General features: G+C 38.4%; 1 protein-coding gene across 5 annotated transcripts in view; it reads left to right on the top strand.

The window, feature by feature from the left end:
• The window catches only part of VAV3 (vav guanine nucleotide exchange factor 3), a 361,362-nt gene that overhangs the window by 233,996 nt on the left and 111,318 nt on the right, over positions 1-16,048 (top strand). For all 5 annotated transcript variants that reach the window (XM_032867260.1, XM_032867258.1, XM_032867257.1 and 2 more), the window contains exons 18-19: positions 8,791-8,816; positions 14,347-14,392. In XM_032867260.1, coding sequence (XP_032723151.1) covers positions 8,791-8,816; positions 14,347-14,392 — 72 coding nt within the window. The remainder of the gene's footprint in view (positions 1-8,790; positions 8,817-14,346; positions 14,393-16,048) is intronic.

Below are 16,048 nucleotides of genomic sequence, written 5' to 3'. Positions count from 1 at the left end.
ATGACCTGAGCTGAAGGCAGAGGCTTTAACCCACTGAGCCACCCAGGCGCCCCACAGATATCGTTTATTAAAAGGTAGTATAATTCTCTAAATTCTGTTATAGAATTCACTATAAAGCAGGAAAAAAAAATTTAAGCCTCTGGCTAAATTTACTTCTTGGAGTTTTAAACATAATTCTCTTTCTCTCTTGATTTTCTGCCTTACACCCAATTTTGTCCTCCATTCTTGTGTTTTATGCATCTGTGTCTCACTCTCTTTCTGTCCTTTCCTGCCCAAGATTTTAAGAGACTGATGGCATTGAATGCTCATAGTCCATTAATTAGTGGTATGATGTGGTAAGAACCTGTCAGGAGGCTTCCCTCTTTTGCCTTCAGATGAGGGTTTGCTGGGCAGCCATTCAGAGTAAAAGGCCTTGCTTATCCTGAGTGAAGAGGAGTCTCTTATAGCTGTCAGCAGCTAGGGGTTCTGGGGGTACACATCTGCTCCTTTCATCCATCCAATCACAGGTAAGACCTGGAAAGCCCAGCATCTATGACAGCACCTATCTGGTCCCCCACAGTTCTAGAAAATTCCATTTTGCATTCTTTCTGTTCCTTTTGTTTCAATTCAGTTAGCTCCTGGAGTGTCCCCCGCAAAGACCCCTTGTAATACAATGTGGGGACTCAAATTAGAGTGTGTTTTTTAAATATTCGAACAAAGGCAGTGGGCACCGTTGCTGTCTGCCGGGACACAGGGACCTGGTAAGGCTGGCCTTCCAGGGTTTTGGGCCCTGGGAATAGGCTGGTAGGGTTGGACAGATTTTTCTTCTTTGCCTTTTTTTTTTTTTTTTTAACTCCCTTAAAGGAATTGGATTAAGTGTTTGTTTGTTTTCCAGTGGTGGATTTTCCTAAAACAAAACAAACACTCCCAAACAGATGCCCTCTAAAAGGTAGAAGTTATGACATCCTATCTTTGAACTCCCCCCTTCCTGTGCTGCAGTGGGTAGTAAGCGTGGGTAGTGTGTGAGTTTGAACTTGATGGGTCTGATGTGAGTGTGGTAGAACAGGCAGAGTTTGGATAACATGGGCAAGCTAGGCCTTATGGGTATTTCCCAGCCAGCAGAGAACCAACATTGGCTGAAGTTTTCTACAGTCCAGGAGCTGGATACAGTAAGAACTGCTTGCGCTAGTTGAGAGTGTAATTTTATGACTGGTTTGACATTGGGGGAAGTATGGATGTACAGGAGGAGGGCAGGAGGAAGGGCAAGATGTCTCAAGGGCTGGAGACATAGGTCACTTGGATAGGATTCTTTCTGGAGGAGAGTATGACATCATTTCAGGAGAATTTGACTATTTAAACAGCTAATTTTAAATAAGTGAATAGTATTGATTTAATATCAATAGGTGACTTGAGATTGACCTCAACTTTACAGAGCTCTGTAACTCTTTTGCTTATTACAGTCTAACTATATTATCAGGAAGTGAAGAGAGATAGTGATCAGCTCAGAGTGAGTCGGGAGTCTACTTGTGGTCCAGAAAGCTGTGTCTAGTAGAAATTGTTACATTATAAACATTGGGTAGTTGGGGTAGAGGCAGTTCGAGAAAGTGGAGCATACCATTTTCACTCTATATTGGTCCAGGCAGAGAAGAGGGACTAGTTGAACAAAATGACACTAACCCAGGGGCTAAATGAAAGTGAGAGAACCTTCCATTCTACCTTCTAACTGCCAAGTGTGCTGGTCATCACATTCCAGACCTCACCTAACTTGACCTTTCTCTTTTATTTGGCACTGTTAACCATTCTCCTTGACACACTCCTTCACATCTGTCACATCCCCCATACCATCCTTTGGATATCCGATTCCCTGGCATTAGCTATAACCAACACCCAGGTAGATAAGTCACCAGTTCCACGTAAGGCTTTTCTCCTGAACTTTGGGTTCAAAATGTCTATATTCTTCTCACATCTCCCTTCCCAGGTGCCCTGCAGTGACTTCAAATTTCAAACCAACCTCATTAGTCACTAACACAAACTTTCTCCACCTACTCCTTGTCTTAAAGGTCCAACATCCATACACTCACCTGAACCTAGGTGTCAGCCTTGGTTTACCCACCTCTCTCATCTTCATTCACTTACCAGTTGTTCTTTCTTCTCCTCCTAAGGCTCTCTAGAATCCACTGATATGATACTGTTATAGATTAAAAAAAAAAAAAAATCAGTGTCACTTGTTTGGACAACTACAAAAGTCTCTTAACTCTTGCTGTTAATTATACTCTTTCTATATGATTTCCAACATGATCTTTATTAAAATCAATTCTGATTGTGTGATTCTACTGCTCCATTCCTTACAGTATAATGCCCAAACTTCAATTGCACTGGAGCCTCTCACTGATCGGAACTATATTTAACTGATGCTCTGACCTCTGGGAAACCCTGGTAGATGGATAAGTGAGTGGACAGACTGATAAACAGATGAATAGATTAATGAGTAGAAGTGTAGCACCAGGGTTTCTGGGCTCTGAGGATCACTGTAGTATTAGAACCAGAAGCAGGAGGCTGTGGGAGATTGGACAGGTTTTGATTCTGCCCTTGTAGAGACCAGAGTCCGACTGGATGTAGGATAAGTGAAATAAAAACCTTATCTAAATCCCTGGCTGGTACTTTAAGAATGAAAGATGGAAAACTTGGCAGACCCTTTGCATTCTTTTCTGGTACTTATGTAAGGGAAGTCTCATGCCCTGAGCATCAACCACCAGGCTTTTGACAGGGGAACCTAGGTTAGGTTACCAAGAAAGAGAACTAGCTCATAAAATGCCTCGTGACAAAAATACCCCAGTTTCTGGGGAAGTATACTCCCTGATCCAGTCAATTCCATTTTTAGAATTCTTGCTTGGCTCTTACTATTTCCTCTCCTTGAAATAGTCTCCCTTTTCTCCTGACAGTTCCAAAATCTACTCTTCCTTTATTTCCTCTCCAAACCCCTTGCCAATCACTTTCCCTCACCTTGGCCACCCAACAGTCATGTGACTTAAATTGTTCACCAATTGGTTTGTGTGTAGATTTTATATATTTGCCAATGTTGGGTAATGAAAACACCCCTAAAAGCCTCCAGATCCCATTGGCTTTAATTCATAAACATTTATTTTTCACACATGCACTATTGGCTGTGGGTTCCATGGCCCTCCAAGGAAGCTTCCTTCTAAGTAATGGCTTAGGGATCCAAGCTGGTTCTTGGATCTTCTGATGCTGTAGAATCAACACATGGCTTCCTGGGTAGTTGTTCTTAAAACCCCTAGACTGAAGTGATAGCATTTTTTTTTTAAATCACAGTGTATTGGTTAAAACTACTTAAATGGCCTCACCTTAATTACAAGGGGGAGGTGGGCAATGTAGTGGGGTACATGGAGTGTTTGGTGGGCATGACTGTCTTTGCCACTCTTCATTGCCTCTAGGTGACTATATGCTGCTTCACTGTAGGGAATGTGTTTCTCATCTTTTGTATTCATCCCTTATCCAAAGTCAGGGTACTTAACCTCAAGTCATTACTCCATTTTCCCAAAGTAGGTATATCTTAGCCAAATACCGTCTTTAATAGTGTTGGATGTGGTTAGATACCAACCAGTAAGCATGTGAAATAGCTCTTGGGCACTTCTTCTTGTGGAAGTTAAGCCTGTGGATGTTGTCTTCCCTGAATTTAGAAACCTTTTACATTTCATGCTCTATCTCCCTTAAATTTACCTAGTCTTCATTCATCCTCAAAATAATAATTACTTGGCAAAAATGCAGTGCATTTGTGAATGAAGGAAGTAATTCATTCATATTAATATTTGACTATGACAGATTATTAACTCAACTGCATTTGAAGTATGAAGAAAAGGTGCTTTAAGGTTTTTTTTTTTAAATATATTTATAAGACAAACTATGCAACTTGAAAACAAATTTGAAGGTTGGATGATTAGTTTATGTCTTAACACTTTAGAATTTGCATGGATATAAAGAGCGGGCCATTTCACTCTCTAATTTTCACTGAACTTGAGTTGACTCCTCCACGTTCACCATGGCAACTTCAATGATCAGCACGTACATGGGCTCTGAAGTATGCTGCCAAAACTTTCCAACCTTAATAATGAATAGGTATGAACTCCATTATATAAGCCTCTCTCAACAAGTCACTGCAAAGCTCATGTAATTCTAGAGAGGTATTGCTTTCTCACAGCACACAACTGTGAAGGTCTAATCCGAAACTGCAGTCTTACGGGGACATTAGTGTTTTCCCCTGCTAAAACCCTGTTGGTTCCCTTCTTACCCTGACATTGAGCAATATCACTTGCTTTGCATGCTCTCGGTTTAAACAAAGAAAGTAGCACTGGAAGGCAAATATTGCTGGAGCAGACAACTTTGGTTTAATGCATCTTTTCCTTTAGTAGGAATGCAAGCCTCAGCTGCTCTAATACTTAACTGAAGCAGGTCTCCGTTTGAGTCTCTGTTTAATCGCTCTTTTATCTAGGCCAGCTGCTGCTCCTGCTGCTGCCATAGCCGTTCCTAATTGGAAGCGAGTTGCCTTAGTATCCTATCAGTTTAAACCGGCAGGATTGCTACCTAGAACCTGCACCCCAAACTGGCATCAGAAATAGCTCCTTTATAAATAGTACTGCAGTAGTTTATCAAAAGAGATAAGCTTTTAGTATATAATTTTATTTCAGTCTTGTACCGCTAGGTATTTTATCAGACTACTTTTACATGAACTGAGGCTTGATCATTGATTTCATAACGAAAAAATGACTTTGGTTCTACTTCATATTACTTAAAGCCTTTCCCATAAATTAGTCCTCTTTTTTAACTTACTGAGAAAATTTCATACTCAAGGATAGTTATTATTCCTTCCAGTTAACTATTTAGATAAGTTTAATGATCTATTGATGATTATTAAAGTGAACTGGAAAATATTATGCAGTTATATTTCCGTTAGAGCTACTGAGAAGACTCGAAATCAAAGCCTCTTTCCAAGTATCATTTTTTTTTTCAAAATAAGATTGCTGTAGATCCAATTGGTAAACACAACATTTGTATAAGTTCAAAATTTGATCAGTGCAACTGTCTTTTAATGTTTTACAAAAGTATCACATTAGCCATGATGACAAGGCACCTTCAAAAGTTATACTGGTTATTACTTTTCTGTGGCCCCTTTTGAGACAAACGGTCTTACTGGACATTGATTTGTTTAGTTTTAACAAATAGAACTTCAGATAAGGGACAAAGCAAACTGTGCAATCATGTATGCACCGAGAGCCACTTGTATTGGCAAAACAAATATAATAGGACTGAATTTTTTGTTTAAACAAATGAATTGTATTAAGTGAATCTAAAGCCTCAGTGAAAAACATTTCTTTTACACAAATATGCACATTGAACCCTGTGCTGGCATTGAAGATGGAGTTCAGTAAAGCCTCCAAACACCTCAGTAACACCCCTTCTCTGAATTACTTCAAACCAGTTGGGACTTGATGAAAGAACGCGAGGTATAAACCCCTTGAGGGCCTATGAGTCACCATCTAGAAAGGCTCTTGAAAGGGTAAGAACATTTTATAGTTTGATCAATAGGAGTCTGAGAATAGGCTGCAGGATAAAGACAAGTTGAGGATTAAAAACTTTTGGAAACTTGAAGAATTGAATTATTCTCCTAAGGAAGTTCCCAGGAAAAAAAGAGAGAGAGAGAGAGAAAGGAAGACTTTTTCATCAGATCTCAAGCAGCAACCTTTCTGTTGGGTCAGAATTCAGCTAAAATAGATTTGATGGTCATCAGCCCTTGTTATCTTAGTCTTGATGCAGAACTGTGACACCCAAAGTGCCTTTTAAGGACCAAGTTCCTGTCGTACAGTAGTTTTGGGTCCATGTCAAGAGGAGGTTGAGGCAGTGTTGGAGACTTCAAAATTAGAGCAGCTTTTCCATAGAATATTTCATTGAAAGAGACCCTTATTCAATTTTTTTAGCCAGTATAAGCTTTTACTTTGAAAACGTATGAAGTGGTGTGGGTAGTTGGGGCTTCCTTTCTCTTGTCACTGTTATTTTAATATAAGTTAAAAATCTGTTGCATTAATATGGTTATCAGGATTTAGATTCTCTTTGTAAAGGAGGCAGACAGTTCAATGCTGTGGCCACTGGAGCACATAAAAAGTAATAACTAAAGGAGTCTGGATAAGAATTGGTTCTAAGAGTTATTTCTAGTCTTTTGGGTTTTGCCCTATTCTTAGAAAATGTACAGAACCCTACCATGCGATAGAAGTAAACAAAAGCTGAGACTTTCAAGAACCACTGCTCATGTGCTGTGCCCAGCATGAGAATATCGGAGTGTGAACTTCTCCAGGCAAAGTCCATGGGCCTCTTTCCTGGATGACAGGGTAAAGGGTAGACCTGGTGACCATGAGGACAGAAGGTGGTGACATGGAAAGGTAAGCCCCAAGTAAGACTCGTGTCCTTAGAGTTGGAGTTGCATCTAGCACAAAGCTCTTTTTCCATTTTTCCTACTTGGGTTACACGGAAGAGGCTTTGTGTGGAGCAGTTCTTAGTACATCTAGTCAGAATTATGAGGAAAGCTGGTTTGCTTGATGAGACATTAAAGAGAGAAAGCTAGAGCCAACAGGAAGTGGGTAATTAAAAGAGGGAGATTGAGTAAGGTGGTGAGCACAGTCTAGATTGCTTCTGGCTTTGTACTAGTCCCATGCGAGCCTTGCCGGGACCTCTTACTCTCTTGTTTCTGTAATAGGTGCTCACTCCTGCAGAGAGCCAGCTAACTTGCACTTGAACCCTATGCAACAAGATAGGAAGAGCCTGTCACTGAGTGTCTTCTGTTCCTAGATCTTATTTTCTGGGTAAAGAGATGCAAGTGTCTGAGATACCATCTCTTCCCCAGGAACTTCCCAGGGAAGCAACCAGATGAACATTGCAGAGCATGGTGTTTCCCCGGCTACCACAAGGGTGATCATAGGGTTCGTACAAAAATATGAAACATTTAAAGCATACTATAAAAGACCTACTCATAAGGACATAAAAAATCTTCTATGCAAAGAGTCAGAAAAAATTACAGTTTTTTAATTGAAATTAGGTTGCATACTCATTTATGAATACTGAACCCAAAAGACCTAAGGTTTTTCCACTTTAGAGAACATCTAGAAATAGTCCAGGCTTCCCTCAATCTCCTTGGCTGGAAAACTTAACCTCTTCTCCCATTTGGAGCTTCTTGCAGTTTATGATTCTTAGTTCTGACTCTTTCTCTAATCCGCCAGTAGGAGAAAAAAAGTAGTTTAGGGCTATTCTGGAATATAGGTTTTTCTGGTCAAACCAGTGAAACAGCTATCACACCTGCTCTGTTAGGAACCTCTGCTCACATAACTGGGGTTCGAAGTCTGGACATAGCATCCAGCTGAATGGTACTTATATAGACCCTCTCCCCAACCTGATCCTCTGAGGCAGTCTTTCTTCTGAAACATTGCATATTTCTAAACGAGGAGAGAAAGAAGTGAAATAGCTTTCTGCCCAGGAATACTCCTTTGGAAAGGCCAACTTCAGACCTGGCAAAGATGCCTTCAGAGAAAGCAGTCCTGTGATAGTCAGGGTGAAGGGATTTGAAGTTGACAGAGGAATGCAGACTTAACTTTTCTCCGGAAAGGTGACTTTTTGGTCACATGTCTTACTTTTCATTAATCAGGAGTAGTGCTTTATAAAACAAAACAAAGCAAAACAACCTTCTGTTCCATGCCCCAGGCAGCTTCCTGTGTAAAGCAGTCTGTGGCAGCTTGTCCTGTGTTCTGGTCGGAATTTTGCCCTTGAACTCTGCTTGTGGGGCTTCTTGGATCGTCTTATGGGAACGGTTTACAGAGCTCTTGTTTCAGCCTGCCCGTTCTTTCCTGATATTTCCCTCAATTTCTTCTGTTCTCAGATCCTTCTTTAGAGGGTCATTTTGGATGGAAAAACTATAGGCGTAGGCTCAAAATGATGAGGTGTTTTCCTTCACAGCCTGGCAAAGCGATAACGTGAATAAGTGCTCCTGGGAATGGGGAAGGAAAGCATCAGCCCCCAGGTGTCCATGCACAGTGGGCGCCTTTCCTCTCAGTGACCCTTTACCTTTCTGCCGCTATAGTCACCTGCAGATCTCAGGGCTCTTTATAACTGCTCATTATTTTTAAGAACTAAATGTAATGAAGATATTGTTGTTTCTATTTACAGATAGGGAAACTAAGGCTGAAAGGAAAATTATCATTGGAATCAAATTCTGTCAGTTCTTTATTTCCCTCTTTGAAGCAAACTGTATTTCCCCTCAAATAAAAAATAAGAGTTATAGCCACTTAATGAGAAAAAAATCCATGTGCAATATTGTGCAGTGTTAAATTTGCAACTGTTATAGTTGGTGAAATAACTTTGTAATTTCGAGTGTCTGGATTCTTAAAACTAGGTGTGTTGAAAGACAGGTTCCCACCTAGCTTTCTTTCATGCATGTAAATTCAGTGCAAGCCTCTGTTTTAAGGAGCTTTATGTGGTTGGATTGACATTGCCTAATCAACAATTGAAAAAGTTAAGCATAGCCTAGAAGTCATTTAGAACTATGAGTCACTTCCCTGACAAGCCAATAAGGCAAGAGAACCTGGGTTGCAAAACAATTACTAGCCCAGCCTGAGGGACCCTGGAAATATATTACAAGTATCAGTTAGGGAAACAAAGCAGCAGTGTTTTACCAAGCTGCAGAGAACAACCTAAGGTTGCTAACCAAACAAAATAACCTTACACTGACAATGCCAATTTTTACATTTGTTTCAGAATCAGGGACGCTCAAACCACCCGAGGTAAGATTAACTCTTAAATTTTTATTATATAACTTTTGCATTTCAGGTTGTTGGCTAACTTAAGCAGGCTTGAGCTTTTAGAATGTGAAATGTGCTTCTTAAAATGGATAAAAACAGAACTAGAGTGAGCAACCAAGTGCTTGTGAATTAAATGCACAGGTTAAATCAGAGGAATTTTCAGTCAGTCACCGCCTGAAGATCTTAGGTAGAGGAAAAATGTGAATATTTAAGCATATCTGTGAAATGGAGCCTTTCAGAATCTTAGTACTTACGCAGGTAAATTTCAAATGTTGTAACAGTGTGTGGTACTGATATGGGGATACTTTTCTCTAGTTTCCTGCAGAATTCCACAAACCCCTGGAGTTTATAAAACTTAATGCATCTGTATTCATTGGAATGAAAATCTTTGATCCTGCTCATATAGAAGGAAGGTAGCCCTCATCCCAGGGAACTGGTAGACCTGTCCCTGTCATGAAACATTGCATTGCTGCCCACCATTTGCTAGTCCTGAAAAGTTCTAACATTGTTCATCTAAGGATATGGATTCATATTTCTAGTAGTTTTCTGTTTTGAGCACAAACATGATTTGTATCATGTCTTATTGATCAAAGCAAGATCTGATAACATTTTCTTTTGGTTTAACACAGTCTCGGGTCTAATGGCTTAGAACTGTGTGATCCTTCTCACCTCTCAGGATAAGCTATTTTTTTTAAAAAATATGAAAGAGTGAAAAATATAACAGGTTCTAGACCATTGCCTTGGCCTTTAACCAAAAGTAGCATATTTCTCATCTGACCTCCAAACTTCTCTGTGACCTTATCACAGAGAAAATTAAAATATAAAATGCATGTGATTACTTGTAGAAACCAAAAGTATAGTAACTTGAGAATTTCAAAGTAGAAGAATGACAGAAAAATTCTATACAAATTTATTTTAACAGATAATAATTATATATCATTAAGAGTGGTGTAATATTTTTTAATAGGCTGGCATTTATGCCATTGGTAAAAATAATGAAAAGTACTGTAAGACATCAAATAAGAAGTAATTGTTTCTGCTTCTCTTTTGCATAAGTGTGTAATTTGCACGTAGTGAGAGTGATGTGAGGGGGCTCATATGCACCCCTTCGGTGTTTCAGTTAACTATATTTTAAATTCTAGAGTCTAGATCAAGGAATAGTTCTTACAAGTTCTTCTAGGGCTAAAATAAATTAATGTGAAATTTCTTTCAGTGTTTAGTTGACCGGTGAAGTTTTTCATGAGGACTGTAAGGACGCTGCCTGTGTAAATCTTGTAGAGCAGCTTCCTTTCTCTTATCCTCATGCTATTCTTATATTATGGAGATCGAATTCCTCTTAGAGCTCTGAACTTTGCTACTTTACAAAAAAATATATTTTTTCCCAAACAGGATGATTTCACTTGATTTTATTTAAATGTAAGGTGAAGTGAGTATATTTATAGAAAGTGTGCTAATAAGAAGTGATTAATAATTTTCATATGATACTAAATAATTCTCTCCAGGCATTTTATCCTCTTAAAAAATTACATGAAAGCCTATTATGAAGTGAATTAATTTTCACATTGACTTTTTTTTTTAACTGCAGCATCAGTGATTTAGTGACTTGCTTAACTTTTGAATACAATAAGTGCAATTTTTTCTTTAATGTGTGATTCTGCTAATAATCTTTATTTTGGATGTGTAATTATAGTTACTGGCCAACCTATTTGGAAATCTTAGCTTGGTTTAAAGAGAAGTGTAACAAAAGAACATTAAGAAGCATCTGTTGCCTTATACCTCCCCACCAAGACTGTGTGTAAGCTGTTTACCTCTTTGAGGCAGATGCTTTATGATGCTCGGGAGTCTTCCCAGAAATAAACAATGTGCTCTGTGAGCTGCATCTCTCCCCCTCTCATGAAGACCTTCTTTCTCTCCATATACCAGTTTGTAGTCCTATTCTGTTCCCCTTTCGATAGCTATGATTGTGACTTTTCTATTTTTAATTTTACACTTCATTCTCAAGGGAAATAGGTCAGTTTTCAGTAGCCACAACATCTGTAGGCCTTCATGACAACACCTGGGATGTTCATCCCACGTCCCACTCTGGAGTGGACCTTCAGAAGCTGCCTCTAGCTATAGGAAGTAAGATTTTCATATGTATCCATTTAACATATATGTACTCTAAATCCATTCCTTAAAGGTTTTTCTACCTTTAAAACAGAGGAACGAAAGCCAGCTCCATAGCAAATTAACCTTTGCTTATTTTGTTGGTAAAATCAACGGAGAATTTAATTTCTCCCAAAAGGCAAGAAGAGATTCTTGGGTGATGAAAGTAGTTCTTTTAGAGAAAGACAGGTAATGAAGCAAGAAATAACTCAAATGCTTGTAAAATTAGGTTAGTTGGTTTTCCCCTCCCCTGCCCCTTCTAGGTTGATCAAAGAATATTGAGAAGGTTCTGAAGATCAATTCTCCTGATCTCATGGGGCTTTTCCCAGGCTTTTGAGAATGTGGGTGGGGAAGGGACTGTGTTGGATGGAAAATGACAGAATGACAATGGAAATTAGCCTTTTAAAATTGTTTTAATATGCTCTGCTAAACATATCTGAATTTCTTAAAATATTAAGATAAATGTTTAGGTGTTTTTGAAGTATACTAAATCTCCAGAAGCATTTGGTCTAAGTAGCTGAAAACATTTTTTTTTTTTTTCAATGCAGCAAATCTTAATTCCACTGCCTACTCTTCCTGTGGAGAAGTTTGTTTTCAGGGTCACTGATTTTTAGGAGGAAAAACCTAAAACAGAAGCAGTAGGGCAACAACTTAGAAAAATCACTTGTAATTTGTGTGTATTTAAACAGTCAAAATGCCATGAAGTTAATAATGATGATGATGATGATGATAAGCTGTCACTTAGGAATCCTTACTGCATGGCAGGAACTGTTCCAGTGATTTCACATGATTCATTTAATTCTCACCACAAATGCTATGAAGTGGTGCTATTATTATCCCCATTTTATAGGCGAGAAAACTGAGACACAGAGATATGAACTAACTTGTTCAGAATCAAATAGCAGGTGCCAAGTGACAAGGTCTGAATTTGAACTCTGGCAGTCTGAGTCTAGAATCTATATTCTTAATAATTATACAATGTTCTCTATTTTTTTTTCAGATAGTATGATATTAGTTTCAGGTGTACAATACAGTGACAAGTATACTCTTTAGTATCCCTTACCTATTTCATTCACCTCACCCTCCTCCCCTCTGGAAACTACCACTTTGTTCTCCGTAGTTAAGAGTCTGTTTTTTGCTTGTTTTCTCTTTTCTCTTTCTTCATTTTTGGCTTTTTGAATTCCACATATGAGTGAAATCATATGGTATTTGTCTTTCTCTGACTTTTTTCAGTTAGTATTGTACTCTCTAGGTCCATCTGTGTTGTTGACAATTATTCTCTATTTTAGTCCTAACTTCAGGGTGGTAGAGCATTGGTCTTCAACTTAAGGGCTCTTTTTCACATTTTAAGTCTATAATTTTTGTTTATTTTTAAAGATTTTATTTATTTATTTGTTAGAGAGAGAGAACACAAGCAGGGGGAGCCGCAAGCAGAGAGAGAAGCAGGCTCCCTGCTGAGCAAGGAGCCCGATGTGGGACTTGATCTCAGGACCCTGGGATCATGACCTCAGCCAAAGGTAACTGCTTAACCATGAGCCACCAGGCATGCCTTAAATCTAGAATTTTTAAATGCTACTAATTCAGGGATTCCAGGAATAGAACCCAAAGGTTGAATTCCTTTCTTGCCTCTAAGCATTTTGATAGTAGAAGGTATAAGAGCATAGAAAGACAGCTTCTACTGTACATTAAGAAGGTGAAGGGATATGTAGGAAGTAAATAACAATCTGATATCCATCATTATATATTTTCCTGTTGAAAATATTGTCTGTTGTAGGGCGCCTGGGTGGCTCAGTGGGTTAACGCCTCTGCCTTCGGCTCAGGTCATGATCCCAGGGTACTGGGATCGAGCCCCACATCGGGCTCTCTGCTAAGCAGGGAGCCTTGTGCTCCCTCCTCTCTCTGCCTGCCTCTCTGCCTACTTGTGATCTCTGTCTGTCAAATAAATAAATAAAATCTTAAAAAAAAAGAAAAAAGAAAATATTGTCTGTTGTGTTCATTGTCCTTTATACAGAGGGCTCTAAAGAATGTTCTACCATTTCAGATAGAAAAGAGATTTTCTCTGAAAGCAGCTTTCTTCCAAATTATCAGCTATGGATCTTTGACTCTCATGCTTCCCCTCATTGTGCCTTGGCTACCAAGAAGCCCAGAGTGACATTTTCTTCTCACTTATAACGGCTTTCTTTATATTAATTTTTCCAGTATGGCTATCCATCTTGCTCAGCACAGATTCAGTGCTGATTCTAATGGTCATGCTCAGTTTTTACAAATTCATTTTGAAAGTAGTTGGGTTAAAAACAAACTTTTAAAAAATTTCTCCAGTTTGCTTTCACCTTGAGAATCTTGAACATCTGCCTGATGGGCTTCAAGGCCATTAAGAAGGCTTTAAGTTCCTATTTCACCCATTTAACTTGTGAATGAAAACAGCAGGGAGAATCATAGGAAAAATCCATGGCTAATGTGTGCTTAACAAAGCCCCATGTACTTTGAATGAAACCAAGTCTCCTCCACACACAGGCACAAACCCCAACACACAGAGGGAGAAAATTGCTTTTGTGAAAATCTAAATTATATGATAGTTATAGACTCAGCATTTCATCCAGTTATATAAGAAAAGGGGATAATCAAGTCCTTATTAATGAGTGAGATTACTAGAGTTATTAGGTGGAAATGAATTTAATTCCATGTGAAATTGAATACATAGCCATGCATTTTCAAACATTGAAAATTTCTTTTGTTTTACATCTTATTTATAATTTATGTAATGCATAATTTTTCTTATGGCTTTCTTTTCTGTGATAAGAATCAACTTTCATGGTTCACAAGCTGCATGTCCGTTTTGTTCCTTCAAGTACTGAGATACAAGTGACCATAATTAAAACACCATTCTCAGTTGAGTGTGTGTTAAAGTCAGAGCTTCAGTTCTGTTGTTTTGAAGTTCTCCAGTCTCTGACCTCTCAGGCCTCAGAAATAGCTGAGTTAGAGTTTTGGAGTTCACATATCTTTGCTGGGAGCATTTTTCCAACCAAGAATAGCTACTTGGGCTCCGTTCTCATAATTTCTGTCATCATTACAACTTTCAAAAAAAATTTTTTTTTCAGTCGTCATATCCAGAGACGGCAAATGAAAAGATGTTTCTTTTCTACAGCGTAATATCAACAACATCAAATACAGATGTTCAAGTGGAGGACTTATTCGAGAAGCAAAAAGGTTAAATTATAAAAACTGTAGAACCACATGTTTTGATCAAATTTAGTCATACTTTTAAATGGAAAAAGTGCAACATTAATTGGCTTTCAAAAGTACTATGCACTAATACAATTTAATAATGTGGAATCTTTGTTTTGCTTTGTTTTACTTTTCTGCACAGAAACGGACCAATGGACTCCGAAGAAGCCCCAGACAGGTGGATCCAGGTGTGTTTCTGATTGCATATCTATAATCATGACTTCAGTTCAGCGGTTATGAAAGTTATGCGAATTGCTGTAGAAATCAGACAGATTGTTTGCCTTTGTTCTTGGCAGTTTGGTATGTACTGTGTGACCAGAAGGCGCCAGTCTAATGTGTAAATCATTTACCTGACTGTGCTCTCTGGGGCAGGCTCACAGGATGAGTAACACCAGTACCTGAACAATTGACTGAGCTGGTTATTTTCTTACTGAACAGCCTCAGGCTGCTGGGTTAATGCTAACATAGCTAGTGCCCTCCACCTTCTCCCTCCCAGATATGGAAAGAAAATCAACCGAGACAGCACTTAAAAATTAACTTTTCAGGGGCGCCTGGGTGGCTCAGTGGGTTAAGCCTCTGCCTTCGGCTCAGGTCATGGTCCCGGGGTCCTGGGATCGAGCCCCGCATCAGGCTCTCTGCTCAGCAGGGAGCCTGCTTCCCTTCCTCTCTCTCTGCCTGCCTCTCTGCCTACTTGTGTTCTCTCTCTGTCAAATAAATAAATAAAAATCTTTAAAAAAAAAAATTAACTTTTCAAAAAAAATTTAAAAAAAATAAAAATTAGCTTTTCTAAGGGGGTGGACGGAGCTCATAAACTAGACAATCTTGGTACCCTCTGCATTTGGGAAAATACTTTTCTTTACCCTTTATCTGTACTATTTTATAATGGAAGAATGAATTTAAGGACTTTGTGAATAAGTATCTTTCTCGGAGACCAATTATTTGTAGAGAGGATTCAGTTGTTTTCTATTTAACATCGTGAGGTTTGTTCTGTCATTGTTTTAGTTTAATTATTTTTTCATCCATTAAGCAATGCCTTCCACAGTTTAATTACCAAAGATTTGTTATGTATATGGTCATATTATTGTGGGTAAAGGGTATTCATAGCTAAAGGATTCTAAATATATGAACTTGATTAATACATCAGGTGGGACATGAAGTAACCTTGCTGGAAAATAATCTGGATTACGTGTTTTGTTTTCACATCATAAACAGTGTTCACCTAGTTGTAAAGCTTAGCTTTCAAAGCATTATAGCTCTTGACTGAAACCACACCCATGGTAGCCATGCCAGTTTATGAGCTGTTTGAAAAGATTTATAGGAGCTTTGTTGCCTCTGGCTAGAAATTGCCTCACTTATGTCCTGAAATCAGTCTAAATCTTCTAACTACAGAACAAAATTGAGGCCATTAAAGAAATGGGGGTTTTGGTTTATTTTAATAGTTCGAACTTTCCCAACACAATACCCTTTGCAGAGGATTCTGCAGTAATACTTAGAGGTGCCTTCTTCTGTTCTATTTAGTAGGACCGTATGTCTGTCCGCATATTTTTTTTTCTTATTTTGTGTGAGTTGTAGTATTTATATTTCGGAAAATGATCTAACCTTTACAAATATTATTTTTAAAATATTTTCTCTTTCTTCTATGGGCATTTTCATTTAATCCATTTTCTTCCAAGGAAATGAATTTCTATAGTGTGTCAGTAGGAACACATTTGACAGTTAACATTTTACTTTATAGCCAGAATTTTTAGGAGCCCTTAGATTATTTAAAGAGAGATATAGTGAATTCATAAATTGTAAGTATAACAAGGTTTTGACCAGTAATATGATAGTTTATCCTCAACTTG

Source organism: Lontra canadensis, unplaced genomic scaffold (genome assembly GCF_010015895.1).
Source record: "Lontra canadensis isolate GAN:19392208 unplaced genomic scaffold, GSC_riverotter_1.0 scaffold33, whole genome shotgun sequence".
Classification (NCBI taxonomy): domain Eukaryota; kingdom Metazoa; phylum Chordata; class Mammalia; order Carnivora; family Mustelidae; genus Lontra; species Lontra canadensis.
The sequence above is the reverse complement of the archived record's forward strand: the minus strand, read 5'-3'. Positions and strand labels throughout refer to the sequence as shown.